This window comes from Passer montanus, unplaced genomic scaffold, assembly GCF_014805655.1.
Source record: "Passer montanus isolate IOZ18808 unplaced genomic scaffold, ASM1480565v1 scaffold44, whole genome shotgun sequence".
NCBI classification, from domain to species: Eukaryota; Metazoa; Chordata; class Aves; order Passeriformes; family Passeridae; genus Passer; species Passer montanus.
The window spans coordinates 6894572-6921970 of NW_024369262.1; the positions used below are offsets into that span (position 1 = coordinate 6894572).

Below are 27399 nucleotides of genomic sequence, written 5' to 3' on the forward strand. Positions count from 1 at the left end.
TCCTCCCGGCTCCCAGGGAATTCGCTCTGGATGCAGCTCTGCTCCGGGAGCGGACCCGGGCCATCCCCGCCGCTCCGGAGCCGCGGTGCCGCCCGCACGCCGGGGCTGGGCAGCGCTCTGCCCGGTGCCGGCTCCGCAGCGGCGGCAGACCCGCCGGGGCTCGGGGGGGGTCCCGCGGCCGCCGCCCGCCCAGCCCCGGCACGGGCACCCCCAGCAGCCCCGGGGGGTGAGAGCGGGGCTCTGCCGGTGGGGAAGGAGCGGCGGTGTGTCCCTGCGGGGCTGCAGTGCCGCCGCCGCTCGGGGAATGCGAGTCCAATGCGGGCCGGGACCGGCCGCAGCCGGGAAACCGGGCTGCCCAACCGGCGGAGCTGTGCTCACAGGGGTGCTGAGAAAGACTTGTTTACTCAAGCGGTTACTGATTTTTCGTGCCTTTTGTTTGTGGTGCCCAGAGCAGCTGGGGCTTCGCTCTGAAGGATGACTCAATCCTTTGCGCCTGTGCTCGGCGGGGATGCAGGGATGCGGTGGCGTGTTCCACGCCGCACGGCGCAGGGAAATGGTAGCGCCCTCCCGTCAGCTGACAGTCTGCTGATTCCCGTTCCCTCGCCCAAATGTGCCGGAGAGAGCCGCGCTCCTGCTCGGATGCTGAACCGCGCTGCCGGCTCCCTGTTCAAGCTGCTGCAGTCCCGGTGTGCAGCCAGCACAGAGCAGCTGTAGGGGAGCTCACACGGTGTGGTCTGTGGTGTCATTCTGCCATCCCACATCCTTCCCTCCCCTTGAATGCTTCCAGGCTCTGGGTGAGTGCTGGTGCTCCACAGACCCAGCGAGGTTTGCTGTGGCCGATAGACTGCCCTGTGCCTGCAGCAAAGCACACGCTCCAGGTGTGATACAGAAGGTTTGTGACATCTCTGCACAGTAATGGCCAAGGACTGGACCCTCACTTGATGCACAGTGCTGGGGTCCAGCCCATTTGTGACCCTGGAGTCAACGCTTGCCAAGGTGTCCCCCGTCCCTCTCAGGGCAGTGTGCCACATTCAGGGTGTGTGGGTGTTTTCAATGTTGGCCAGTTGTTTCTGGCAGCTGAGAAGGGCTGGGATTTGTGTTAGGGCTCATCTATGAAGACTAAGTTTAGTTCACACAAAGAAAGAAATCATTGAATCAGGAGAAAAGATGAGCAGTGTGGTCTGAAGGTCTGTACATGCACACACAAGAAGCTCACTTGCAATAAGTTATTCAGACTCCTCTGCTTGCAGCCCCAGACCATGCAATGGAGAGCTCCAGGGCCTCCCAACGCTCACCCAGTCATGCCAGCTGCTGAGGGGGCCTCCTCTCAACTTGTGTTCTCTGGAAAATGAGTTCTTCTTGAAACAAGGAGTGGTTACGGGGCCACAGATGCCAGTGTGAAGGGGAGAGTGCAGCCGTTCTTGTTCAGGGCAGCACTGTCTCACGTGGAGCCCCTCTCGCCCATTTGTGACCCTGGAGTCAATGCTTGCCAAGGTGTCCCCTGTCCCTCTCAGGGCAGTGTGCCACATTCAGGGTGTGTGGGTGTTTTCAATGTCTCCCTGTGTGTTCCCCTAACTTGTGTGCTACCCTGAGCAGCAGCGAGCCGCAGACGGGAGCTGGGGGGAGGAGAGAGGGGGAACGTCTGAGTGCATCATGTTTCACAAGGTTTGTACAATTTCCATTGATTTTCCACTGGATCAAAGACAAGCCTGCAAACAGCCAAGGTCAGGCACTCGGGGACAGGGAGCTGCTGTGTAAATGAGGTCACCGCTCCCGGCTGCAGCTCGCCGGGGACAGCAGCAGAGCAGCCTCTGCACCCCGCGTGGTGCAGGAGCGCCGGCAGCCTCCACAGCCACCCCTGGCAGCTCGGGGTCACGCACAGGCTGCTCGTGTTTCCCATCACCAGTGCCAAAGGTAACTGGTTTCACTGGCAGCTTGCTTGAGCAGACACGGCGTGGCAGTGCCTGTGCTGGTGCCTCCAGCCACCGTGATGTCCTGCACTGCAGTTATGCTGCGTCCCTTCCCCACTCCCTGCTTGCTCTGAGACAGGAGTTTCTGCTCGAACAAGTCTGAAGTGAGGCAGAGATGGCAGGAATTCCAATTCAGGAGGCACTGGGGGGTCCCTGCTGCCGCCTCAGCCCCGTCACTGAGCTCCAGAGCCTGCTGGCCAGAGGCGGTCAGCTCCTGGGCTGTTGTGCCCCAGCTGGAGGCATCCCGCTGCCATGAGCCTCAGCGGGAGCGCTGGCAGCCCCTGCCCACGGGGACCCGCGGGGCAGCGGGCGGGGGACACGCACCAGGTGCGGGTTCTGCTGCAGCAGCCTGGCTTTCCCCGGCCCGAGGCTGGGGGGGACGGTGGGCATGCCGGATGGGGAATGTGGGGATGAAGCCTGCGGGATGCGAGATGCCGGATGCGGGCACTGCGGATGGGGCTGCGGGCGGCAGCTCTCCGAGCGGGGCTGGGCTCCGGCGCCGCCGCCGCTGCTGCTCCGTGCCGGCACTGACCTCTAGTGGCACGGGCACCGGCACCGGCACCGGCAGTGGCACCGGCAGTGACACCGGCACCGGCACCGGCACCGCCAACGGCGGACAGCGGTACCGGCAGCAACACCGGCACCGGCAGTGACACCGGCAGTGACACCGGCACCGGCACCGGCAGCGGCACCGGCGGCGGTAAGGATAAGCGGTACTGGCACCAGCCCCGGTACAGGCAGCGCCCGTGAGTCTGTGTGTGTGTGTTCATGTGTGTATGAGTGTGTGTGTATGCATGTGCGTGTGTGTGAGCGTGTGCCACAGTCAGCGGGCAGGGACAGGCCCTGGCAGCGCCTGGGGCTGCTGCTGGCACCCTCCCTCCTTCCTGGGGCTGCCAGAGGAGCTGAGGGCTGGGGCCTCTGCCGGCAGCTCTGGATGTGGCCAAGGGCCTGTGCTGGGCAAGCCCAGGTCCCTCCAGTGGTGACAGATTCCTGGAACTAACAGCTGACTCCCAGTGGGAGCTGCATCCCATGTGCACTGGAGTTAACTGGAATCCTGTGCCCTTCCAGGGTGGCTACGGGAGTGCTTTGAGACCAGAGCTTTCCCCCGCCACCCCCGAGTTAATTATTGGGGGATTTTTTTCATTTAATGTATAAATGAATTTAACTTTGCCTCAGATATTATTTTTCAACCTAATTGAAATGTAGTGTGTGTGTGCCTTCTAATTGCTTTGAAGAACCTAATAAGAAGCTCCTTAAAGTCTAAAGGCTAAAAGCTGGAGGATTTTAATAAATTTAACATTAGCTTAACATTTCCACAGAGATTGGAAAATATCTACTTGTAAGGATATTTGCTTGAGCTAAGCAATGCAACTTGTTCCTCTGTGTTAGTGCATATGTGATATGTGAACAGTCCAATTTTAATTTTTTCTCATTGTCTAAAAACTTTTTTTAAATGAAGGTTGCTTTTATTTTTAAATCGCCCAAAAAAGTAAAAACTGTTATGGTGAAGCAGGGGTGGGTCAGCTCTGGTGCTGCAGGGGTAGGAGGGTGAGTTTTGGCTCTCCCCTGCTCCCTGCAGTGCATTCTGTCGCTGTTCCCTGCCCGTGCCCCCCTGCAGCCGGTGCTGGGGGAGCTGTGGCTGGGCTCAGGGCAGAGCAGGGTCAGCCCTGCAGTGAGTGCTGGGAGCAGAGCCCGGCTCCCCCTGAGCTCTCTGTCCTTTTACAGCTCTGGGGCTCTGTGGAGCTCTCCCTGAGCCCGCTGGTGCCACCAGAGGTGGGGTGCCAGCCAGCTCCTGGGCACAGCTGGCACACACGAGGGCTCCCGGGGACCCCCTCTGCTCCCCCCACACCTGGACACGTTCTCCCTGGCGGGTGGCTCTCTCCAGCCATAACCGGGGCAGATGGCAGCCCCTGTGAGGGCAGGGCACTGCCCAGGTTTGGGGGAGCCCCAGCTCCTTCCTGTGGCCCAGCAAGGCACAGCCTCCAGCCAGCACAACCTCTGCTCCCCAGCTGTGAGGAGCATCAGTGCCCTCCAGATGTGCTTGCACCCAACCACAGCAGGGCTTCAGAATCACCAAAACCAGGAATTTACTTGAGTAGCTAACGCCATTTGCTTTAAATGAAGCTGTTGGCTTGTGGATGCAGCGCCTGGGTTTGCTGAGCTGTGAAATTAAGTTCTCAAAGATCAGAAAAGTGAGGCTTTAGGGCCAGAACACCACTTTTGAGAAGCAGCTTTCAGTGTGGCTCACTCCGGGCTGCACGTGTGGTTTGCTGCAGCGCCAGGGGCTCCGGGAGGGAAGTTCCGGCTCGGGCAGGTTTTGCTCTGAATTTATGGGAGAACAGCTCTGCCGGCTGTGCCGGGCGGGTTGGGTGGGTGCTCTTACAGCGAGCAAGGACCGTGACAGAGCAGGGCGGGTCCAGCCCCGGCCGTGCCGCTGCGGCCTCGCCCGAGGGACCGGTGAGTGGGGGGCTCGGGGAGGCGCGGGGTGCCAGGGCCCGTCCCGGGGGTGCTTTCCCGCTGGCAGCTCCCGGGGCACTTTGGGATGCTCAGCGCACTCGCTGGGAGTGCCTGAGGGCTGGGAAGCGCACGATTCCCCGGAGCCCTGGACGGGGTCCAGCTGCCCGGCGCGGGACTCCGGGGTGCGCGGGGAGGTGCCAGGGCTCCGTGTGCCCCTCGGGGCTGCCCGGCGGGGGCGTTGCATAAGGCTTTACATAACCGGGCACAGCGCTGCGGCCCCCCCGCACCTGCCCGGCCGGGCCCCCCCGGTCCCCGGGCGCCGAGGGGGCGGGAGCGCCGGGCCCGGCGCAGGAACCGGCGCAGCCGCCCCAGCCCGGGGCCGGTGCTGGTGCTGAGGAGCCGCCGCCGGCTCCGAGCGGGGTCTGCGGGCCCCCCCGCCCGGCGGGACCCCCGCGATGGCCTCGGGCAAGGCGGCGGGGGAGCGGCGCTGGGAGCTGGTGCGCTGGTGAGTGCGGCGGGCCCGGGGGTCCCGGCTGGCTCGGCAAGGGGACCCCGAGCCGGAGAGCGGCAGGGGCTCAGCCTGCCAGGGGGCTGGGCCCCGGCGTGGGGATGCTCCCAGCCCGGGAGAGAGGAGAACCAGGGCTGCGGGGGCCCCGGGTAGGGGTGAGGGGACACGGGACCTCGCCCTGGATCTGGGATGCTGCGGGGCGCTCCGAGGGGCACCGCGGGACCCCGGCGGGAGCGGGGGTCCCGGCTGGAGCGGGGTCCCGTTAGGAACGGGGGTTCCGGCTGGAAAGGGGGTCCCGGCTGGAGTGGGGGTCCCGGCTGGAACCGGGGTCCCGGCTGGAATGGGGGTCCCGGCTGGAGCGGGGTCCCGTTAGGAACGGGGGTTCCGGCTGGAAAGGGGGTCCCGGCTGGAGTGGGGGTCCCGGCTGGAACCGGGGTCCCGGCTGGAATAGGGGACACGGGACCTCGCCCTGGATCTGGGATGCTGCGGGGCGCTCCGAGGGGCGCCGCGGGACCCCGGCTGGAACCGGGGTCCCGGCTGGAATGGGGGTCCCGGCTGGAGCGGGGTCCCGTTAGGAACGGGGGTTCCGGCTGGAAAGGGGGTCCCGGCTGGAGTGGGGGTCCCGGCTGGAACCGGGGTCCCGGCTGGAATGGGGGTCCCGATAGGAGCGGGGGTCCCGCCGGGCCGCCCATTCCAGCCGGGGTGACACACAGGGGTGCAGGGAGGGGGCGGGTCTGTGCTGGGAGGGGGATCGCTGGCAGAGGCAGGAGAGTCGCATCCCGAAGACTTTTTGCACTCGGGGAGGGTCCTGCCCGCTGGGTAGAAGCGTGGGAGCGGCAGCGTGCCGGGATGCCGAGGTCTCGTTCCGGGGGAGCCCCGGGGCGTGCGGAGGCTCCTGCGGTCTCTGCTGCGAGGGGACGGGCTTGGAACGGGGCACTGTCTGTGCCCGGAGCAGCCGGGACGGGCTGACATTGAGAACAAGCTTTGTCTGTGTTCTTTTATGTTGAATTGTGCAGTTTGTGACGTCCGAAGCTTGTGACTTTTGAGCAGGGCGCTGCGGCGGTGCCCGGCGGGGCTGGGTGCTCCAGGGATGCTGAGGGGAGCGCTGGCACGGGCCCGGCTGTCCCTGGCAGGAGCAGAGCCCGAGCCAGCTGTGGGCGGGAGCCCCTCAAACCAGGGCCAGAGTGGGAGTCACTGAAGCTTTTTCTCTTCCTCTCTCCTTCCCTTCCCCCCCCTTGCAGCCAAGGACACTTTTCCCCTCTCACACTTGAACAAACTGCTGCAGCAGCTGCGTGCTGTCCCCACTGCCTCAGCCCACCTCCCAAGGGACAGCCTGGCTTCCCTTGGCTCTGTGCACGGTTATCAGAGCAGAGCTGCAGGGAGCACTGCCACTGCACCCTGCTCAGATGCTTTTAGCCAGAAACTTGGCAGGTCACCCTGTGCTGGGGATGCTGGGGAGCCTTTTGGGTTTCCTTTAGCTGCTCACAGTTCCTGCACTGTTCCCTCTCACACTTGAGCAAACTGCTGCAGCAGCTGCGTGGCCGGGCTGTGCTGTCCCCACTGCCTCACCCCACCTCCCAAGGGACAGCCTGGCTTCCCTTGGCTCTGTGCACGGTTATCAGAGCAGAGCTGCAGGGAGCACTGCCACTGCACCCTGCTCAGATGCTTTTAGCCAGAAAATTGGCAGGTCACCCTGTGCTGGGGATGCTGGGGAGCCTTTTGGGTTTCCTTTAGCTGCTCACAGTTCCTGCACTGTCACTGCCCCAGCTCACAGGACCTGCAGGGCTGCTGGGCTCAGGCAGGTCACAGAGCCCAGCACAGCACGTGGGGAGCTGATGGCACAGTGGAGCCTCCCCTCAGCCCCATCCCTGGGGGTAGTGCTGGAGTGAGCCTCCTGGAGCATCCAATGCAGAGCAAGGGACAGGAGCCCTCTCCAGCCCTGGCTGAGGCTCATGGGTGCTGCAGCTGTGTGTGTGTGTCTCCAATCAGTTCTGCAGGGGCTTTAACTTATTAATTACTTGCTGATGAAATTTCACGTTCAGAGGAGTGTGTATGAAGTGCAGCTGGCTGCTGGGATGGAAGCAGGCAGCAGGATTTTGTTCCAAAAGATGGAAACAACTGCAGTTGTCAGAATTTTGCTCACTTAACAGGGAACCCATGCTCTTCTAATCAAATTCATAACCATCAATTCACTCAGCTATTACTGGATAAGTCCCAACGTCTGGCCTGGCATTTGAAGTGATGCTGGAAAGGCCCTGGAGCCAGCCTGGGATGGGGCTGGCCTGGGGGTGTGTGCTGGGGGCAGGCTGTACCCCAAGACCATGGTGCTGAGCAGGGGGTGCTGTACCCCTGGGGCTTCACAGGGGAACGTCCCGTGCTGCTTTGGAGATGTTTGTTCTTTGTTTTCCTGCACAAGGCAGTCATGGGGCCTGTGGGTCTGTTCAGAGGCCTGCGGGGCTGGGGGCTGTAAGGGGCAGCGACCCCACAGACCCCCGAGGAGGGTGAGGAACCCTCCCTGGGGTCAGCCCCAAGGGATGCCCTGTGCCAGACACGGCCGTGGGTGGCACAGGGCTGCGGGCAGCCGGGCTGTGATAAAATGATTTTCTGCTGCCTCTGAGAGCCCGGCGGAGCCGAGCCCGCCGCTGCCGCTGCCTCCGCAGCCGGTGCTGATGAATATTTCAGCCTCCCCGGTGTTATTTTTAGGTACGTGCGAGAGGGCCGCTTTCGCATCGAGGAGAGGACGCTGACGGCGTTCCAGTGGCTCCACTCGCCCCAGCAGCACCGCATCGTCAGCCGGGCAGACCTGGGCTCCCCCAGCAGGTAAGGGGTGCGGGCAGCGCTGGCTCCTGCCCTGCTGCTTGCTCCTGCACAAGCCCTTGTGGTTTTGACCCTGAGCCTCAGCCCGTCTGGCAGCCCTGTGACCATGAACCTCTTGGGCTTTGCTTTAACATCCAGTCCCAGGCAGTGGCACCAGCAGATGTAAGCATCACATAAGAGCTGTTTAGTTTAAAGCAGTGGAAAGGACAAATTATCACCTGCCTGCCCAAACTTTTATTGTAACTGCCCCTGTGGTTCTGGTTGAGGATCTGCTTTATGTGTGCAGCACTTGAGGTTTACTTAAAAACAGATGGTAGCCATGGGCTGTGTTTCCCCCAGCCATCAGTGATCGTTGGAAAATATCTGTTCTGATCCCCTGATTTTGGTCGGTGCTTAAACTCTCCCCTTGGGAGCCACATCCCAGGCAGTGCTGTGGCTCTCCCTGCTGATGCATATGCATTGCTGTCAGCTCCCATCCCGTGTGTGATGATAAAACACCATTAACATGAAAGCCTCATGGGCCTGCAGACACACACAGAGCAGCATCTGCTCTCTGGCCTGCGAAGAGCTCTGGAACATGCTGAGTCCCCGAGTGGCTGTGGCACTAAAAGCTCTTCCCTCTGTGTTTCAGCAGCAGTTCTGCTCCAAGAGCCCTTAAAGCCCTGAAGTATTTATCTGCCTGGAACTGCATGGATGAGAACAGTGGGAGGGTGGCTGCAGAGCAAGGAGGTGCCCAAAAGCCTTGGGTTGGGAAGTCCGAGGACAGGAAGGGCTGTGGGTACTCTCCATGCCGGGCAAGCAGGGCGGGGGTGGACGGAGGTGACGTTCACACCTGGGAGAGACTTCTGGGGGCATGAGGGAGTGCCAGCTGCTCCCGGCAGGAGCCGTGGCATACATGCTTACTGCTGCCACCTGCTTCCCGCGGTGGGAATCCCTCTGCCTGCCGCTGGAGAGGCTTTCCAGAAGCTGGAATGACTGTGCTGTTTATCGATTTTAACTAATTTTTGCAAATTGCTTTCAGAGGTTGTGTTAGTCTCATGCCTGATGTACGTGTTTAATTTGGCACGTGCAATTGAAATGCGTGTAACATCATTTATAATTAATGCTGAGTGCTGTTGGGGTTAATTTCCCTGGATTCGTTTGATTTCCCAGAGGAAAAGTTACCTGGAAGTTTCCCCTGGGAAGTTACCCGGAGCCGTCTGGAGGGCCTGTAGGACACCAGCGACCAATGATGAGTGGTGTCTGTATGTCTCCCATTGGAGTGGAGCGTTTGTCCCCAAGGCAGCCCGGGTGTAACCTGTGGCAGGAGCAGCGGCAGCACGGCTGGGGCGCAGGGATGCTGCGGGTGGAGGGGAACGAGGAGACGGCCTCGGAGGGGCTGTGCTGCTGCCTTCGGGGGGACGCTGCTGCCTTCGGGGGGATGCTGCTGCCTTCGGGGGGGCTGTGCTGCTGCCTTCGGGGGGATGCTGTGCTCCATCCTTCGGGGGGATGCTGTGCTCCATCCTTCGGGGGGATGCTGTGCTCCATCCTTCGGGGGATGCGGTGTTCCTGCCTTCGGGCGGGGCAGGCGGCGGGACGCGGCTCTGCCCCGCAGCCTGCGGGATCGCAAGGCCGCGGCGCCGCTCGACGAACGAGCTCTGCCCTGCCCCGCCCCGTTCTGCCCCGCCCCGTGCCGGGCCGGTCTGCACCGTTCCGCCCCGTTCTGCACCGTTCCGCCCCGTTCTGCACCGTTCCGCCCCGTTCTGCCCTGCTCCGGGCCGGTCTGCACCGTTCTGCTCCGCCCCGCACCGCCCCGCGCGGGGCCGGCTCCGTCACCGGCGGGATCAGCGGGAACAGCGCGGCACGGCACGGCACGGCACGGCACGGCACGGCACGGCACGGCACGGCACGGGCTCCATCCCCCGGTAGGTACGTGCTGGTGGCCGGGCAGCCCCGCGGCCGAGGCGCCTTTGCGGCGCAGGGCAGGGGCTGGGGGCCGGGGGCTGCACGGAGGTCAGGGCTGGGGACGGTGGGCCGGGACACAGGTGTGGGAGGACGGTGGAGTGGCTGCCAGCGCCGCTCCTAGAATATTGACCATTCGAGGAGGCGATTTCCAGCAGTGCGGGGCTCTGCCTGCTGTCCCCCGGGGTCGGGCTGGTGGGGTCCGGTGGCATGGGGGGGCTTTGTCCTGCCTCCCCCTCCTTGGCTGGGGAGCCCCAGGTGTTTGCACAGAAAAGGGACTGAGCCTCCACGCCGGTCTGCTGGGGGATCCTCCACACGCTGCCCTGTGCGAGGCTGCAGCTCATCCCTGCCGGCAAAGCGGGGCAATGTCTGCTCACCAGGCTCAGCGTTTCCCTTCTTGCACACCTTCGGGCCGATGCGCCTGGCGTGGGGCTGCACGGAGCCTGTCAGGGCTGTGTGAGCTGTTGCTCGCGTCCCTGGCGGGCGCAGGCTGTGAGATGGATCCTGCCGGGTTGTGCCGTCTTCTGCGCGCTCTGCGCTCTGCTGTTTTGTTTAAGACTGCTTGCTGTTTTAGTAGCAGAAGGGACATAATATCTGTCCACAAGGCAGGATTTACTGAAGGTTGGAATCATGCCAAAGAGTTGAAATTCAGCTCCAGCTCGCGGTGTGATTGCAGGCAGCCGGCTCGCACTTGCACACGCCACGTTTCACAGATGCTGCATTCTCCCTCTGCTGCCGGTTCCTCCCACTAGAGACCATAACCATAGCAGCAAAAATGCCTTTTTCTTTGCTTGTTTGTTTTATCATCCCTCCTTCCCTTCATCCCTGAGCATGTCTGTCTGGCAGCGGGGTCCTGAGGCTGCTCAGAGAGGCCCTCTGCTGCTGCTGCTGTCTGTACCTGCTCAGACACTGCTGGTCCCTGGCTGCTGCTGCTGTGGAAACAGGAGCAGGACTTCAGCAGCAACAGGAGGAGACACATTTTTTTCCAGGAGCTAAAAACAGCTCACTCTCCACAGACATTTTGCAGTTTTGTGGGGGTAGATGAATCCTTGCTTGGAGTGAACATCTGCCTCCAAGCTGGACGCCAGGAGGACTGTTCCTTGGCTGTGATTTGGTTTCAACCCAGGCTCTTGAAAAGCCCACCCAAAATGGTTGAAAAATACAGGTGATGTTGGCAAAGAGGTAGCAGGATTTGGAAAAGCTCGAGTCCAAGCCCCATGTGGTTTGTGTGCAATGTTCAGGGTTTGACCTTCCGCCTGCGCAGCTCAGCCTCGGGCAGCCCCGATTTCCTGCCTGCTGCTGAGGCTGGGGTGCAGGGCAGGGGTGTCTGAGGAGCAGCCCTTGTCAGGGGAAGGGGCCAGGTCACCTGCTGGGTCAGTGAGCCCAGAGCCCTGCTGCTGTGGCATCGCAGGGTCACAGAATCACAGAAAGGTTTGGGCTGAAGGGACAGCAAAGGTCACCCAGTTCCAAACCCCCTCTGATGGACAGGGACACCTTCCATAGACTTTACCATCTTGTGTAAGTCTTAAATGTTCTGCGTCTCAATGAGGAGGTTGGGGTATTTTTGATTCCTTTATTTCCATAATTAGGAAACTGTTCCAGAGACTGATTGTATTGAAAATTAGAAGCCTCCTAATTTCCAGCCAAAGCATGTTCAGGTCTCTCTCATTCCCATGCTTTCATCCCGCCCCCACGTTTTCCCAGCCCTGGTTTTCAGTTTAAGCTGTTCTTTTTCTGTCTCTCCACAATTTCTTCTCCGGCTGCAGCCACCCCCCTGCTCCGTGTTTGTTGTGTGAACTGGGCCAAACACTCTGCAGTTCCTGGCGCAGCTGGCAGTGCCAGCCTGCCGCTGGGAGCAGGATTTTGTGGAGGTTTGCCCCGGTGCATCCTCCTTCCAGCAGCCCTGGGCAATGGGCACTGGGCTCCTGCAGGCAGTGGGGACTGATGTGCAGATGTGCAGATGTGCAGATGTGCAGGTAGCCATGGTGACAGCGCAGGGACCTGCTGCTGGCATGGCAGCTGCTGCTCTGGCTGCAGCAGGGATGCCCCTGGCACAGAGGGGAGAAAGGGGGCAGTGGTGCCTGCCCTGGAGCACCCTGTGCCAGGCACCTGTGAGGGCATTGTGTGGATGCACAGAGCAACCTTCCTGCTGGCCCCTGGGAGGCACACTGCAGGAGGATGCAGCCTCTGCTGCTCCTCTGAAGCATCCTCAGGCTCCACTGGCATGGCAAGGGGGTGGTTGGGAGAAACAGGCACAGAAAATGTGTGTGCTTGAACAGGCTTTTCCTAGAGAGGGCCTTTTCATGCCTTTTCATGAGAGAGGAATTCCATGCCCTTGCTAGCAAGGCAGGACTCTAAAATGGGTGGCCTTGAGAAAACAAACAACGCTGTACATTAAATTCAGTGGGCTGAGAAGAATCCAGTGAGGCTGGGAGCTTGTGATGAGTTTGTGCATACAGGGCTGTGATGAGACATGATCTGTGTCCCTCTGCAGCAAAAAGCTGGTTCTTGTGGTGGTGGGAGAGGCCTTTGGGGGTCACAGGCACCTGGCCAGCACGGGGGCCAGGCTGCCAGCCTGCTGCTTTCCTGGGTTCTCTCCTCTGTGCTGGGCTCTGTGCTCTCCTCTTCCTGGGCAAGCTGGTGCTGCCATACCTGGGTGTAAGTGTCCCTCTGTGCCAGCTGCCCGAGGAGTGATGCTTTGCAGGGCCATGGTGGCTTCCTCCAGGATCTGTGTTTCAGCCATTTCCACAGAAAGGAGCAGAGTGGACAGATCTCTTTGGACAGAGGGATGAGTCCAGGAGCCATCAGTGGTTTCTCAAGAATGTGGAAGAGGAGCTGGAGCATGGCTTGCAGCTTGAGGGTCAGGAAGGCTCTGTCTTTCCCATCCTGTGTCTGAAGCTGTGGCACACAGCCTCCCTCCCCAGCGTGCTGGTGAAGGAGCCCCTCAGTCCTGGTCTGAGGCTGTTGAACAGTGAAGAGCCCCCCTGAGAGCAAGCTGGGGTTTGTGGGAACCTGTATTTAAGACATCAAGTTTCTCTTTTCACTTCAGCAGCACCATAAAGGGGAGAAAATAGTGTTTAAAATATTCCATGAACTGAGTCAGAGGTAATTTGGACACTGTTTTCCTTTGCTCTGTAGGTCAAGCTGATGATGCGCACGGCATGTTCTTCCTGTCAGGACAAAATCTAATATTTCTTGGTGCCCACAACCTTCTTTAGAATCATAATAGGAAACTGAATGCCCTCAGAGAGCCGCAGGCAATATTAAAGCACTAATGATGCAATCCCAGTAAGAAAGGGAATAATTATGCTGCCCTTGCTGGGCACAGCCCTGCTCTGAGGTGTCAGCAGCAGTGTGGCACTGTTCCCAGTAGGCAGGGGCTGCTCACCAGGCTGGCTTGGAGCAATGGCATCCTGGTTCTGGCAGAGGCCCCTGGGAGATGTTAATTTAGACTGGTGCAGATGGTACTGAGGAGTTGTCCTCCCCCAGGGTTTTGTTCCCTAATTTTGGCTGCTCGGTTATGATTTGCCTGTGCCTGCTCTGAAAGTAGGAAGGTTTTCTCCTTGCTGTTTATGAGCCTGTGTGAAACACCTCGGGGGGAGAGGGGAAGTGAGAAAATGTCATTGCAGGGACTATTTCTGGAGGCACGCCCCTGCGGGTGAGATGTGCTGGGCAGGCAGTGGTACCCGGAGCCAGGCAGGCTGCTGGCCTCGGGGGCTGGGGCTGGGTCCCTGCTGCATTTCTAACCTTTGCCTGCTTCAAATGCAGCTCGTCACCTGGATCTGTGGGGCTGCCAGGTGTGAGGGGATGGGGAGCAGGAAGAGCTCCACTGCCACCACTGCCAGCCACGGGTATTCCCTGCTGGAGCAGGGCGAGGTGGGCTTGTGCAGGGGCTGCCCCACACCCTTCTGAAATGGAGATGCTTCCCCATGGCCAGGGTCCTGCCCTCCTGTGCTCTGAAATCCTGGGGCAGGCACGGGGGTCACCCTGTGCTTTAGCATGATGTGAGGAAGAGCTGCAGGAGTGATTGTGACCTGCTGACCACAGTGAGCTCCCAGCAAGGAGAGTCAGCTCCTGCCCTGCTGTGCCTGTCCCTGTCACCCTTCCTGCTTCCGTGTCACCCCAGAACCACGAGTTCCCGCAGGGCTGAAGCAGCAGAAGGTGCAGTGCCTGGTGCTGCAGGGGGAAGGAGTGAAGCTGGGCAGTGCCTGGTGCTGCAGGGGGAAGGAGTGAAGCTGGGCAGTGCCTGGTGCTGCAAGGGGAAGGTGTCAAGCTGGCCGTGCCTCTGTGGCTCCCCAAGTCGTTCCTGCTGTGGAACAGCGAAGGTCAGTGCTTGCCACAGCCCCTGTCACCCCATGTCCCACACCTCTGCACACAGGGCCAGGCTGGAGCAGCCACACTGGGTCTCCCGAGCCTGGCTACACCCAAAGCTTTTGTTTTCAGACATTTTAATTGTGAGCAGCTCGGCAGAGCTGGGCAGAAATGAACTGGGAGCAGTGTAAGGAAGACATGACCTGGGGGGAGAGGAAGGAGAGGATAACGTCACACTGCTGTGGTGCAGAGCTCTGACACAGATCATGCAGGCCAGGAACAAACGTGTTCCGAGCAAATGACTGCTCCAGATATTTTGTAGCACCTGAATTATGGCTTCAAAGCCTGCAGCATTTTGTTTTTTAGAAATGTTCTTAAGAGCTCTAAAATTAAAAGAATTTCCATCGTTTCATCCCTTTAAGGCTGTGGGCAGAGAAGTAGGAGTTGAAATAGCTGGATTTCAGTCCAAGTTTTTTCCCCAGAGATGAGTGATTTCTCTCTCCAGCTCCCTATACCCTCTCTCCCCCCACCCCTTTTTTTCACACATCAGATAGACTTCAAGTGCCTCTCAATCTAAAGCTTTTGGATGCTTGTATGAGAACGCTGGGCTAGAGCTGCCTCTGAGCCAGGAGCCAGCCCTGCATGGAGTGCCAGGGCAAGGGGATGCTGTGAGTCCACACAGGCGCTGGATCACTGGGGCAGGAGGTGAGTGAGCTGGGTGCACCTTGGCACTCAGGGGCTCTTTCTGGCCTTTGGGCTCTGGGGCTGGCTCCTGGATCCCGTGGGCATGGCAGGGCATGTGTGGCTGAGCAGCTCATGCTGTCCTGGGTGCAGCTTTGGGCTCTGCCCCAGCACAGCCCAGCTCCCCCTGCCTCTGCCCTGCCCGGGGGCTCAGCCCTCCCACCCCTCCTGCTCACCTGGACTGGCAGAGGGTGATCCCCTGTGCAGCCCAGCTCTGAATGGTGGAAGTGGGCACTGCTGGTTGGTCTGGGGAGGGGAAAGGTGTGAGGACACCTGGGCACCACACCCAGCCTCTGGGCACCGTGCCCACCCCTGCAGGGCTCAGCTCCCCCGGCTCTGCTGTGCCCTGCAGTGCCCAAAGCCTGGCGCAGGGAGCAGCATCTGTTTGCTGGGGATTTGTGATGGGTGGGAGCCCACACCCAGCTAGATGCCAGCATTTCCATTTCTGTGGGATTTCTGAAGCCTGGCTGCTAAAGGACAGGGGAGTGTGGGTGGTGGTGAGGCTGCAGATGCCACTTCAGCCCTACAGAGCTGCCAGGGAACCAGAGGATGGAAAACTTGTGTGCCACAGGCAGCTGCAGGGGAGCTAGTGGGAGATGCCTTGCTGGGCTCTGGGTGGTGGGATCTGTTTGCCGTGAGGGATGAGGTGATGGGGTTCTGCTCGCCGAGGTTTGATGCCTTTGGTGGGGTGTCCCCACCACACTGGAGGGCTGGGTGGGTGTTCCCCTACCAGGGCCTAGCCTGGTGCTGTGACTGCAGCACTGCCATGGGGGCACAGGGAGGAAGAGGCAGACCACCACGCTGCCCCAGGGACCCTCTGGGTCGGGTCTCGGTGGCCGGGCAGCCGCAGGGCACAGTGTGTGTGGGTGCCACGGTGCCCGTGGCTCAGCGCCTGCCCGCGCGGCGCTGCTGGTGGTCCCGCCATTAGGAGAAATACGATATTTGCAGCGTGAGGTTGCGAAAAGCCTGTGGCAGCGAAAAGAAAAGGAAATGACTTTTTTTCGGTGGTGTTTGTGTGTGCGCGTGTGCATGCGCTGCTGCGCCGGGGGCGGCTGAGCGGGGCGAGAGGGGTCCGGCAGAAAGCGCCGCTCCGGCCGTTCCGCACGGCCACCGCTGTGCCGCCACCGCTGTCCTGTCACCGCTGTCCCCCGCCCGGACAGCACCGAGCCACCAGCATGTTCCAGAGGAAGCGCAGCGTCTCCTTCGGCGGCTACGGCTGGTGGGTGCCTTCCCCTTCTCCTCGCCCTGCCGGGAGCCGGCTGAGGAGCTCCCCTCCCCTGCTTTCCGAGCAGGAATCCCGGCCGCGGTGCCTTCGGGCAGAGCCCTTCCCCCGGCCCGTGCCGGCCCGAGCGTGCGGGGCAAGGACGGTGCTGCCCGTGCCCGCAGCAGCCCGGCACAGCTTCGGCCCGCAGCTCCGGGATGGGCTGCGGGCACCCCCGGGGCTCCCGTGGGCGCGATTCCTGCGGGATGTCTGCCTGCACCTGCGGGATGTCTGTCCCCCACCTGCGGGATGTCTGCCCCTCACCTGCGGGATGTCTGCCCGCACCCGCGGGATGTCTGTCCCTCACCTGCGGGATGTCTGCCCCGCGCCTTCCCCTCGCTGCTTTCCCTGCTGCCTGCTCCTCCTGCACTCAGCGGTGCTTGCAGCCCCCTTGGGCTGTGCAGGAAGCTCCCTCCGGTCCCGGGCGGGCTCCCAGCGCCGCTGGCACCTGCAGGACTCATCCGTTCCTCGCGTGTCCTCAGCAGAGCCCCGCGGCTGCTCCTGCAGCCCCAGCTCAGCGGGATGAGTGCTCCCGTGTGTTCCCTCTGAGAGTGTTCATCTAGGGAAACAGCTTAAGGAAACGGCACGGTTCTCGCTCTGGCCGCTCTGCAGGTCTCCTCTCCGAGGTGTTTGGTGCCTGTTCCTCGCGCTGGCTGTGGCGGTGTTGGGGCAGAAGGCTGCTCTGCGCCTCCCCGTCCCGCAGGGGCTGTGGCAGCCCGGGGCTCCCAGGGGGCTTGGAGCTGCCTGGCAGCGGCTGGGGAATGCCGGGGCACTGCGAGGGCAGCGGGAGCGCCACGGCTTTGGCAGGGTCCCCTGGGAGGGGGCACACGCCTCGCTGAACCCAGAGCTGCGCTGGCCGGGCTGGCGGCAGAGGCGAGGGGGCACCTGGACAGACTCCTGTGCAAACAAGTGTAGCGATATGTGGGCTCATTTTGTGGTGGCCAAATCGCACTCCTGGGCAGCTCTGCCCCACGGTCGCTGCTAGGAGCAGGGCTCTGCGGGCCTGGCTGCCCGGGGGCATCCCGGAGCTCCTGCACTGGAGCACAGCCGTGACCCTCCTTGGCAGGGCACTCAGGCTGGGCTCTGCTCTGGCTTCTTTTCGTGCTGTGCTTGGGCACGTGCAGGGGAAAGAAAATCACGAGCCGGAGAGTCACTGAGGAAAACGGGCTCTCCCAGCTGGAGGGGGCTGCGCTGGCTCCTGGGGGCTGCGCTGGCTCTTGGGCGATTGTGCTGGCCCTTGGGAGATTGTGCTGGCTCTTGGGCGATTGTGCTGGCTCTTGGGGGCTGTGCCACAGGTGCAGCTGGGGCTGAGGGAACAGGACAGGGGCTTTCCTTTGGACACCACGCCGGTGTCTGCAGGGTGAGAGCGGCGGGGGAGCCCCATCCTCCCGGAGCTGTGGGGTGGGGGCTGCTCCCAGGGTCGGTGCCCGTCTCCCCGGGCCTGGAAAGCCCAGTGGCCGCCGGAGAGCGTTCCCTGGGCGGGCACGGGCAAAGGAGGGACCCGCACCTGCCTCTTCCCACGGTCCCGGCCGGCCCACCCTTCCTGTGGGCTGCGTGCGAGGTGCCCGGGCACACCCAGCTGCTGCTGTGGCTGCACCCGCTGTTTCCAGCCTCCGCTGCGCTGGAAATTGCTGCTTTTTAAACTCTCCACCAGCCGCCTGTGCTGCGGCGGGGTCCCGGGCGGTGTGCTCGGGCCGGGGGCAGACGCGGTGCCCCGGTCTGGCTGTGGGGATGCGCTCGGGGGCAAAGCCCGGGTGAGTGCTGCAGTGCTGCCCCGGCTGGGCTACCCCGGCTGGGCTGCGGGGTGCGGGCAGTTTCATTTGGCGCCTTTGGGCAGGGCAGGGCAGGGCTCACAAACGGCTCTCACGGTCATGCAACTGCGGTTTCCCAAACATGGGAGCTCATTTCCTGTTTGGTTTTTTTTTTTTTCGCGTGTGTGTGTGTTTGTTTTTTTTTAATGTTGTTGTTGTTTCTTTTCCTCCCCTTCTCATTCTAAGAGGCCAAATAACCAAATGACAGCAACTGTTGTTTCTTCCCGTGGCTCCGGATGGAGCCGCTGGTGCAGCCCTCGCTCAGGGACAGGTCCCACGGGAGCTGCCCCAGCCACCCACTGTCCCTGGCCTCTGCACCGAGTCTGGAGACAGCTCTGCTCCCCAGCCTGCTCTGAGGTTCAGCGTGATTTAACGATCAGTGAGGTCTGGGCAGGCCTGTAAGGTGTTCAGTCACAATAGCAGGTGCCCTAGATCTATTTTTAGGAGCAGCAGTGTGCTGGCTCTCCAGAGCAGAGCATGGAATTTGGTGCTTGGGGAAATGCCTGGAGCAGAGCAACCATGGGTTTTGGGAGGGTGAGGCTGCTGCAGGGGAGGGACCCTGGGAAAGGTCGTGGTGCCTGTGCCCGAGAGCCTGCCAGGCTCAGCTGTGCCACAGAGTGCCAAGGACCCTGTGCCACCCGTGGGTGCAGCCCCCTCCTGACAGCCCAGCCCGGCCTGGGGGGGACAAAGCAAAGCTGCAGGTGGGGGAAGCTGCATTTCTGTGGCCACGCCGTGTTCCCTGCGATCACAGTGCAAAACAAGAGGGTGCTGGGGGTGTTATTTTGCTGTTTGGTCTTTTTTTGAGATGTGGAATTGATTCCACGTGGCAGATAACAGAGCATTTCAGTGACTGCCAAAAGACATTATTTTGCATTTTGCGACATTACTATGATTTGCATTAATTAATATTAATATGACTGTAACCACAATGACTCTGAGGAGATGAGCACTCATTACCAGTGCCAGGGAAATGAGTGAAGCAACTGGGGCTCCTGGTCCCACACAAGCCAGCCAGGGCTGGGAGTGATGGGGCTGCTCTGTGTTTTGTCTGCCTGGGGCCAGGTTCAGTATGTGGGGTTTGGGGGGATCTTCCCAGCACGTCAGGGCTGCCACAGCTCCATCATCTGTAAATACGTGGTTTGTGCTTTGGAGAGAGCTGGGGCACAGGCGATGCCCTGCTCTGCTCCCCAGCTCACCTCTGGCATTCCAGACTGGGAGGCAGCAGTTCTGCACCAGGAGGGAACTAGGGGGATCTTTTCTTGCTCGCTGCCAGGCTTCATTTTGGGTTAAGGCCTGGCTGATTTTGTTTTCTGATGAAATCTTTCTGTGTCTTCCCGTGTCAGCCGGAGCGCTGGCACCTCCAAGGGACGTGCTGAGGTCGTGTTTGGCAGCAGCCCCCAGTGCCCAGCCCCTCCCAGCTACATCTGGGGCCCTGTGCTGCAGTAACACCCTCCTCTGCTCTCTCCTCAGGATCGACAAGACGATGCTGGCCAGCCTGAAGATCAAGTGAGTACCCGGCTGCTCTGGAGCAGTCATCTGCCGTGGGGCTGGGGGCTGGCTGTGTGTGGGGGTGCTTTGTGGGAGCTGGGCTCCAGCTGCTGCAGTGGAGTCCAGCCATGTCCGCCCACGCCGGGACACGCGCTCGTGCCTGTCCCACAGCCTGTGAATCAGCCCCGGGGGATTTCAGCAAGCACGGTGACACCATCCCTGTGGGAGCAGTGGGCTGAGGTGTGTGTGGGGCAGCCCACGGGGCACCAGCTCTGCCTCAGGGGTAGTGGGGGTGGGAGCCAGCAGGTCAGGCTGGCACTGAGCTCCTGTGTGCAAACCCAGTGAAGTCTGGAGGGTTTGTATTTTGTTTTTTCACCTGGAGAGGTGGTGAGTGTCAGTGGAACCGTGAGTCCCATGACCCAGCTCCTCTCCTGTGCTGCTGAGGGGCTCTGGGCACTGCTCTGGAGGGGTGGAGATGTTACTGGGGTCCAGGAGGGTCTGTGGCCTGGCAGTGTTCCTTGGTGGGTCCCTCGGGGATTTGCCACTGCTGGGTGGTGTGGGTTGTGCAGCTCTGGCAAGGTGGTGGCTGGGCCAGGTCCTGTGCTGTGATGGAGTGAGGTGTGTGAGGTCACCACCCCTGCTGGGGCTTGTCCTCAGCTGGTGGGGAAGAGAAGTGGTGAAGGTCTGGGAGTGGTGGTGAAGGTCTGGGAGTGGTGGTGAAGGTCTGGGAGTGGTGGCACGATGCTCTCTGCTCCCCCAGCACTCGTGGCTGTCTGGGACCTGCCTCCTGTTCCCAGCAGCTTTGCCCTCCTGGCTGCACACCCTGGGTGCTGATCCCTTCCCTCCCACTGTAGGGCATCCTCCCCTCTCCTGGATTCTGGATTCCTGGGACCCTGGTTGGGGCTCCCCTTGTGAGCACACGTGCAGCTCCAGCGCTGTCAGCTGCACGCTGTGGTGATGCAGAAATGCTCTGGCCAAGCCTCCCCTGGGCTCCAGGCAATGCACAGGGTGATGGCTCATGCGGTTTCCCTCTATAATCATTGTGCAAATTATTCATTAATGGAGAAGTATCCGGAGAGCCTGGGGGAGCTGCTGCCTGGGCCAGCCAAGCGCCGCTGTAAATGGCACGGCAGAATCGCTGGCGCTCCGCTCCCTGCTCGGGTTGTGCTGAGCTAATGAGAACTTTAAATCAATGCTCACCACTTTGGGAGGGCAGGGATTTCTCTGCACACTTTCCTTGTTCCGCGAAGCTGAGAAGGCCTGAGCTGCTCTTTGCACTCTGCTGTACACTGTGCCCTGGGTTTTTTCGAAGGCTGTTGCAGCAGTTCTGCAGCAGAACCCCCTTGTTCCTCCTCTCTACTCTGCCAGGCTTGGAATGCCTGCTTGGAATGCTGTGCCAGTGCTGTGGGCACGCTGCCGTGCTCCTGCCTGGGCAGGCTGAGGATCTGGGGCCGCGTTTCTCTCTCATCTCTGCCTTTCCTGCCCCGGCCAGAGGAGGGAGTTTCCTTGGAGCCTTCGATGAACATCCACTGCTGTTTGCAGCTCACGCTTCCCACAGCCCCGTGGTGCTTCTGCTCTGTGGGTAGGCTGCTTCATTAAGCACTTCTGTAATTGCGGCTCAGCCAGAGCCACGTTTCGTATCTGTAAAAGCTTTTAAAATTATAAAAATATAATAAACCCAAACTTTCGGGTTCTTGGCGCCCTCTTGTTACTGCTGCAGCCTCTGTCGGAGTGTCCCGGTTTAACCCGCGGCACAGCGGCACCAGGCATCGGAAGTTTTCTTTCCCTGCATAAGTTATTACCGAAAGTCGGAGCTGCTTTCCGCGTGCCCTGGAGCCCCTCAGGAGCCTGGTGCTGCTGCAGACACCAGCAGTGACCCGCAGAGGCCGGGCCGGGGGCTGGAGCGGCCCCGGGGGCAGTGCCAGGGTGGGCGATGCCTGTCCTGTCCTGCCCGGGGACAAACCCGCCCGCACAGTCAGGATAAACTCACCCACGCAGTGGCACTGGGCATCCGAGCAGCTCTGCTTGCCTGCCTCTCGTGTGCCTCAGCTCGGGTTTCTGCGGTTCCTATGGTAACCGAGGATGTGTCGGAGGACGGGAGCTGCCGGGGGGAGAGGCGGTGCTGGGGAGCCTGGCGGCGCAGGCAGGCTCAGCTGACCCCTCTGGTGACAGCAGAGGCGCCAGGGCTGCAGGAGGGCAGGGAAGGTGTTGTCCAGGGCCCGGGCAGCTCTGGAGCTGGGCTCTGCTCTGCCCCAGGGAGCTGTGCCGTGCCCGTGCCCTCCTGAGAGCATCGGTGCCCAGGCAGAGCTGCTGTGCCCTGTCCCACCCCGGGTTTGCTGTCCTGGCCATGGGCTCTGCAGCCCCCTGTCCTGGGCAGGAGCAAGCTGAGCCTCTGGCTGGGGGGTGGAGAGTCTGGGAGAGGGCTGGGGGATACTCTGCTGGCTGTTTTTGGGGGTGCACGTCCCCAGGGGTGGAAGCAGGCACTGGTGCTTCTTGCTCAGTGCTGGGGCTGTTGGGAGCTGCTGGGACTGGGGCTGGCCCCAGGGAGCTGTGGGAGGGAGACTGAGACACGTGGGCAGTAAATGGGATTTGGCATTTGCGGACCCTGGGTTTGGTTTGGACCAATCCCATTGTGATCTCTACTTTTCTGTTCCATTTTTTTATTCCTTACCCATTTCAGGGGAAAGCACTTGGAGCTGCTGAATGCCCTGGGCTGGCAAAAGGGGAATCGTGTCCAGAAGCAGCTCCCCAGCCTTGGCTTGGTGTTGGTGTTTTCTTGTGTCACATGAAGCCTCTGAAGGCAGCTGGAAGTGTCTCCCGGCTCCTGGGGTCCCCTTGGTTCTCCTAAGGGCTCAGCTCCATGCAGTCCTAGTCAAACATGGGGTGTTTGAGGTCAGCTTGTGCTGCCAGGAAGGGAAGACCTGAGCCAGATGGCAGCTAAGCTGCTTCCCTGGTGGGAAGGTCACCCTGCAGGAAAACATCAGCCTGCAAATGATCTTTGCATGTCAAAGAGCAGTTCTGGCCAGGTGAGCCAGCCCGGTGGGTTTGCCTGCCTCTCACAGCAGCCCAGCACATGCAGGAGTTCCCAGGAAAGCAGGCAGAGACCCTCGAGCCCCCTTGGCCTTGTGAAATCCTTGTACTGGGGATGCTGGAGGTGGAAAAGCGGGATGGGGACTCGTGGGGCCCTTCCTCCTCCTCTGCGGCACAGTGGCAGGGTGATGTCCCATGGGGGCTTCAGCAGCCCTTTAGCTGCTGACAGCTCCTCAGCCCTTGTGCTCTGGTTATTTACTCATTGGTATCGATGGGTGTGCTGAGAAACCACAGGGTGTTAAACAAAAAAATCAGTAAATCCCCCCCCACACCTCTTCAGGCAGAGTCACCTCTTCTTTTAGCCTTATAAAGCAAAAATAGCAACAAAATAATCATGTCTCTGTGGAATGGAGGAGCCATGCACAGCAATTACTGGGAGTCAGTGTGTGAGCAGTCAGAACTCACATGAAAGAGCATGTGATGCTCCTCTGCTGATGGGAGCAGCAGGATGAAGGTGGGAAGAGATGAAAGATGCACTCAACCTTCGTAAAAAGAGCTGTGTCCAGGCCTGAGGCTCTTTAATATTTGATGGGCTGGAGCTGAGTTAATGGGAAGATGTGGGAATGATTTAGCATCTTGGAGCTGGCTGCACTGACTGTTGCCCTGATCTTGGAGGTTTGTGCTTGGGTCCTGTGAGGACAAGGTCTGGCGAGCAGATTGCATCTAAGTGAATTCCTTTGACTTGTTAGCACTTCATAAATGGATAATTGCATGTAAATGTATGTTTTGCAATTATATTTAGCCGGAGAAGCACATGCAAAGGAAGTGCTGTCCAAACTGCTGCAAAGCAGCCAGCAGCAGCACAGGGAGGTTTCCCATCCCCGTGCCTTTGGAACTGCCCCCTCCATTGCTGATGGGTGTGGAGCCAGCCCAGTGCAAGCCCCAGCAGTGCCCTCACAGCCACATGCCCTGGGTGGCTCTCCCAGCTCTGGAGCCTGGCACTGACCCCTCCTGCCACTGTGCCTGGGAAGGACTGAGCGTGCAGGGCCAGGCTGCGAGGAATGCTCTGGACTTGCAGGAAACTTTAAACCAGTTAAAACCAGTTAAGCTGGGGGGCAGGATGAGGCCAGGCTGCCTGTCTCCATGGTCAGTGCTGGGTGGGTGTTAGCTGTGCACCCAGCAGAGTGCAGAGCTGTGGCTGGGCATGGCACACCAGGCACAGTGAGTCCCTGTGCTGGCAGCAGGTCTGTGGCTGGGCTCCTGCTGGGATGGAGCCCCTTGCAGAGCCACCAGGGACCTGCAGGTGTGTGCCTGGGGATGGTGGCAGGGCCGCGGTCTGTCCTTCCCTGCCAGCCCAAGGCCTGGTGGGAGATTTACAAAATCCAGCCAGTCCAACGTCTCGCTGCTATCTGTGGCGGGCAGGCGGGAGCGCTTCCCTCTTCGTGGAAGGGCAGTTATCGGCCTGGCTGCCTGCCCACACCCAGCCCTCACCCACACAGCATCCTCCCAGCACGTCTCACAGCCTGCCTGGGACACAGGAAGCCTTCGCAGGAGGAGGAAGGTGCTGTCAGCTCTGAGGACTTGGAGTCTTTCAGCCATTTAATCTGGTAAGCCTCAGCTGTATGAAATTTCAGGCCAGCGGAACGGGTACTGGCACAGCTCCACTGATGCTGCCCCTTGGTATTTGGTAATACCCCTTGGTATTTGACTCCATGCTTCCCTCCTAGTGTCTGCTAGGATGTTTGGGTCTGTGGCTGGTCTGTTCCTGCAGAAGGCCCAGGAGCAGCAGAGGTGGGCTGGGATCTGGCGGTGCAGGCGCCGCTCTGGTGACGTTGGAGGTGCCTCCCCGTCCATATGCTGAAATGTTGTTGTTGCTGTCAGACAGCCTTCCCATATTTAAAGCTAGATTATCCTCAATTACATCTGCCCAGAGGACTGAGCAGCCCCACATGGGTCTATTTTTAGTTCTGTCTCAGAACTAATAAACTGTGCTGGTTTTTCCTCCTGCCATATTTTCCTCCTGTCAGGCTGGGAGCTGTTTGCAGCCCGAGGGCGGTTGCTCGGGGAGCAGCCACCTTCCAAGAGCAAACATTGTCGTGAGGGGTGGAGGGAGCCACGATGGCTGAGGCCCCGCGGGTCACTCCTGCCTGCAGGGTCACAGAGGTCACCCAGGCAGGGTCTGCAGGGGCTCTTGGAGCACTCGGGGTGGCTGCTGGCCTCCCCTTGGCCCTGGCCATGTCCCCTTGTCCTGGCCATGTCCCCACTGGTGTCCCCTCGCCCTGTCCCTGTCCCCACTGGCCTCCCCTTGCCCTGGCCGTGTCCTCTCACCCTGGCCATGTCCCCACTGGCCTCCCCTTGCCCTGGCCGTGTGCCCGCTCGCTGCCATGGTGGGTGTGATTTGGGGACTGTGAGCAGCCCCGTGTCTGCTGAAGGAGCCCAGAGCAGGGCAGGCAGTGCCGGCGTGGCAGTGCAGGCACTCTGCCAGAGCCTGTGGTTTGTTCCTGGTGATAATTTTGTTAATTACCGTGCCGCTCCCGCCGGCTGTCGCTCTCCCTGGCAGTTGGCAGGGCCTGGCCTCGGCCCCACAGCCTGGCAGGGATGGGCAGCCACTGGCACCCAGCGGCATTCCCGTGCCATGCTCCTGCACTGGGAGTGGCACTGGGAATGGCCCTGTCCTCTCTGCTGGTTTATTTCCAGTGGGGCTTGGGATGCTCTCGGTGACCCATACCATACCCCAGGAACTCACATCTTCCCAAGCCTGTTGTGAAAACATGCCTCATCTCAGGCTCCCACCCAGCAGAGGCTTGACAGGTACTTGAATAGGTCAGAGCTATATTCTGAGTCTCTGTGAAGTCTCAAAGGTCAGTTCTTTCAGGCACTGTCCTGTCTCGTTCCTCTCAAATGTTACTGGTGTCACACCAGGGCCATGCCAGCTCCTTTCTCCTACACAATGTAGTGTTAATCCGTTCCAGTTTGGAATGCAGAGTCCACCTTCTAAAGCCCTGACAAGCTGATCTGGGTCTCTTGCTCCCAATCGTTGATGGGGTTGCAAAGTGTGAGGTGATTTGAAGAGAAAGATGGTGGGTCTGCAGCTAAAAACTGCTTCATTTTCAATCTTTTCTAATTTGGCAAGAAAAAAATCTGTAGAGCAGCAGAAGCCCTGGATGTGATTGACTTCAGAACGTTCCCTGTAGTATGGATGTGTCAGAGATAATACCTGTGTTTTAGCTCCACAAATTATATGTCTTTTAATGCTTTCACATCAAACAAGGTGTGTGGGGGAGGAGGGAAATTGAGATGGTGTCATCTCCAGAAGAGTCCCGGGGCCCGGGTGCTGCTGCTGCCACCCCTGTGGCACTGGCACCTGCCCCCGACCCCCTCGCTGCCCTCCTCCTCCCACATCCCTTGCAGCATCCTCGGGAAGGGCATTGCTCCACTGGGGCTGGAGTCTGGGCCTCACCCTGGGCTTCCCAGCAGCATTCCAGTGCTGATGGCTGGCACAGTGGCTCCAGGGATGGTTTTTGCTCTGCACGGGGAGCGCAGGAGGGGCTGGGGCTGAGCAGGGTTCTGGGGGTGCTGAGGCATCGGGAGAGTGGCACACATTAGTGGCTGTGCCTCCCAAATCTGGCTTTATTAGTGATGTTAATGATGAATGGTGACATTTAGCTCACTGGTTTGCTAGTAAAATTCAGAGGATCTGCTCATGCTGTAGAGACTAATTTCCTCTGCTGATTTGATCTAATTTAATTGGATGCTGAAATCTTGGAGCTCATCTCTTCAGGAGGCCTGTGTTCACAGGGAGAAATACCCCAAATTATCAGGAATACAATTTCCATGTAATTGTGCTGCTGTCATGGCCACGACTGCCTGGTTCTGTGTCAGCTGTGCTGTGGCTGGTGCTGTCCCCAGTTGCCACCCCACAGCCAGGCTGCTGGGCAGGAGGAGCCCAAGGGTGCCTGGCTCGGGCTGTGTCATTTACAGAACAGTGTTTGGCTCATGGCCAATGGCACACAATGCATGGGAGAGGTGTACAAGGGACTCCTCGTACCCAGGGCTTGCTTTGTTCCCTGATAAATGAGTCTTGGAAAACCACCCCCCCATGACTGATGTGTTGATGGCATGGTCAGCGCTCCAGGCTCCTGCCACTGACTGCTCTTGGGTCACTGCTCTTTGCTGGCTTTCCTGAAGTTCTTGGCCTGGCTGTGGCTCGGGTGTGGCGCTGGTCTGGTTGAGAGTGTCTGTCACACACGGTGCTCGGTGTCACCTGCACAGGCTGCAGCCAGGAGCCCTGTCAGGGCTGCTCTGGAGACTCTGTGCCCTCGAGCAGGGGCAGCCTGGGGGCACAGCAAGGGGCTGCTCCCAGCACTTTCCTCAGCCGTGCTCCTCAGCATCCCCTCTGCCCAGGGGAGGGCGACCAGACCCGCCTGACCTCAGCTGCTTTCTGCAGTCAGAGTTCTTTTATTTCTGTTCTTTTGTTGTGGCTTTGACCCCTCTTTCTGCCTATTGCTCGGGAGGGCTGGGAATTGTGCAGGGGAGATGGGCACTCAGGGGCCCTGCTTGGCCACAGCCCGGGCAGCAGGTGGATGCTGGACTGCACTGATCACAGGGATGGGCTCTGGACGGGGCCAGCCCATCCCTGTGTGCTCTTCCTTGGGCCCAGCAGGTAAATTCCTCCTGCCTTGCACTTCAGCTCTGCTCTGTACAGGAGCACAGTGCTGGGGCACTGCTGTGCTGGGGGCTTGCCAACGTGTCGGGGGGAGCAGGGGCTGCCCCACGCCTGGCACACATGGATCAGTCTCTCAGCACTGACATGGTGTGGGGTGGCTGGTGGCTGTCACACCGCCTCACACCACTGCTGGGAGATAAGCTCACTGTGCTCTGCCTGCATGGAAGAGCTGGCTCTGTGCTTTCCTGGGATTTCCTTCATGTCTTTCTAGCTGAAGCCATAAAATAAATTTCTAATCAGATTACTTGGGGCTGGATGCAGTGTAATCTAAAGCTCTATTTCTTGTGATACTCCTGTAAAAGTGGATGCCCTCTTATCCTCCTCCTGCAGCACCAATT

At 60.2% G+C, this 27399-nt stretch overlaps 1 protein-coding gene across 16 annotated transcripts in view; it reads left to right on the forward strand.

The window, feature by feature from the left end:
* Positions 1-2649: 2649 nt before the first annotated feature.
* The window catches only part of RAP1GAP2 (RAP1 GTPase activating protein 2), a 52835-nt gene continuing 28085 nt past the window's right edge, over positions 2650-27399 (forward strand). For 6 of the 16 annotated variants that reach the window (XR_005628828.1, XR_005628829.1, XR_005628830.1 and 3 more), the window contains exons 1-3: positions 4798-4932; positions 7639-7755; positions 19288-19323. Coding sequence is in view for 11 of the 16 variants with exons in the window: in XM_039720661.1 (XP_039576595.1) it covers positions 4883-4932; positions 7639-7755; positions 19288-19323 (203 nt within the window). In the remaining 5 variants the exon portion in view is untranslated. Of the gene's footprint in view, positions 2717-4797; positions 4933-7638; positions 7756-9511; positions 9661-14611; positions 14710-15616; positions 15965-19287; positions 19324-23816; positions 23943-27399 lie in introns of those variants that run through there. The other 10 variants (XM_039720662.1, XM_039720664.1, XM_039720667.1 and 7 more) reach the window with 7 other exon arrangements.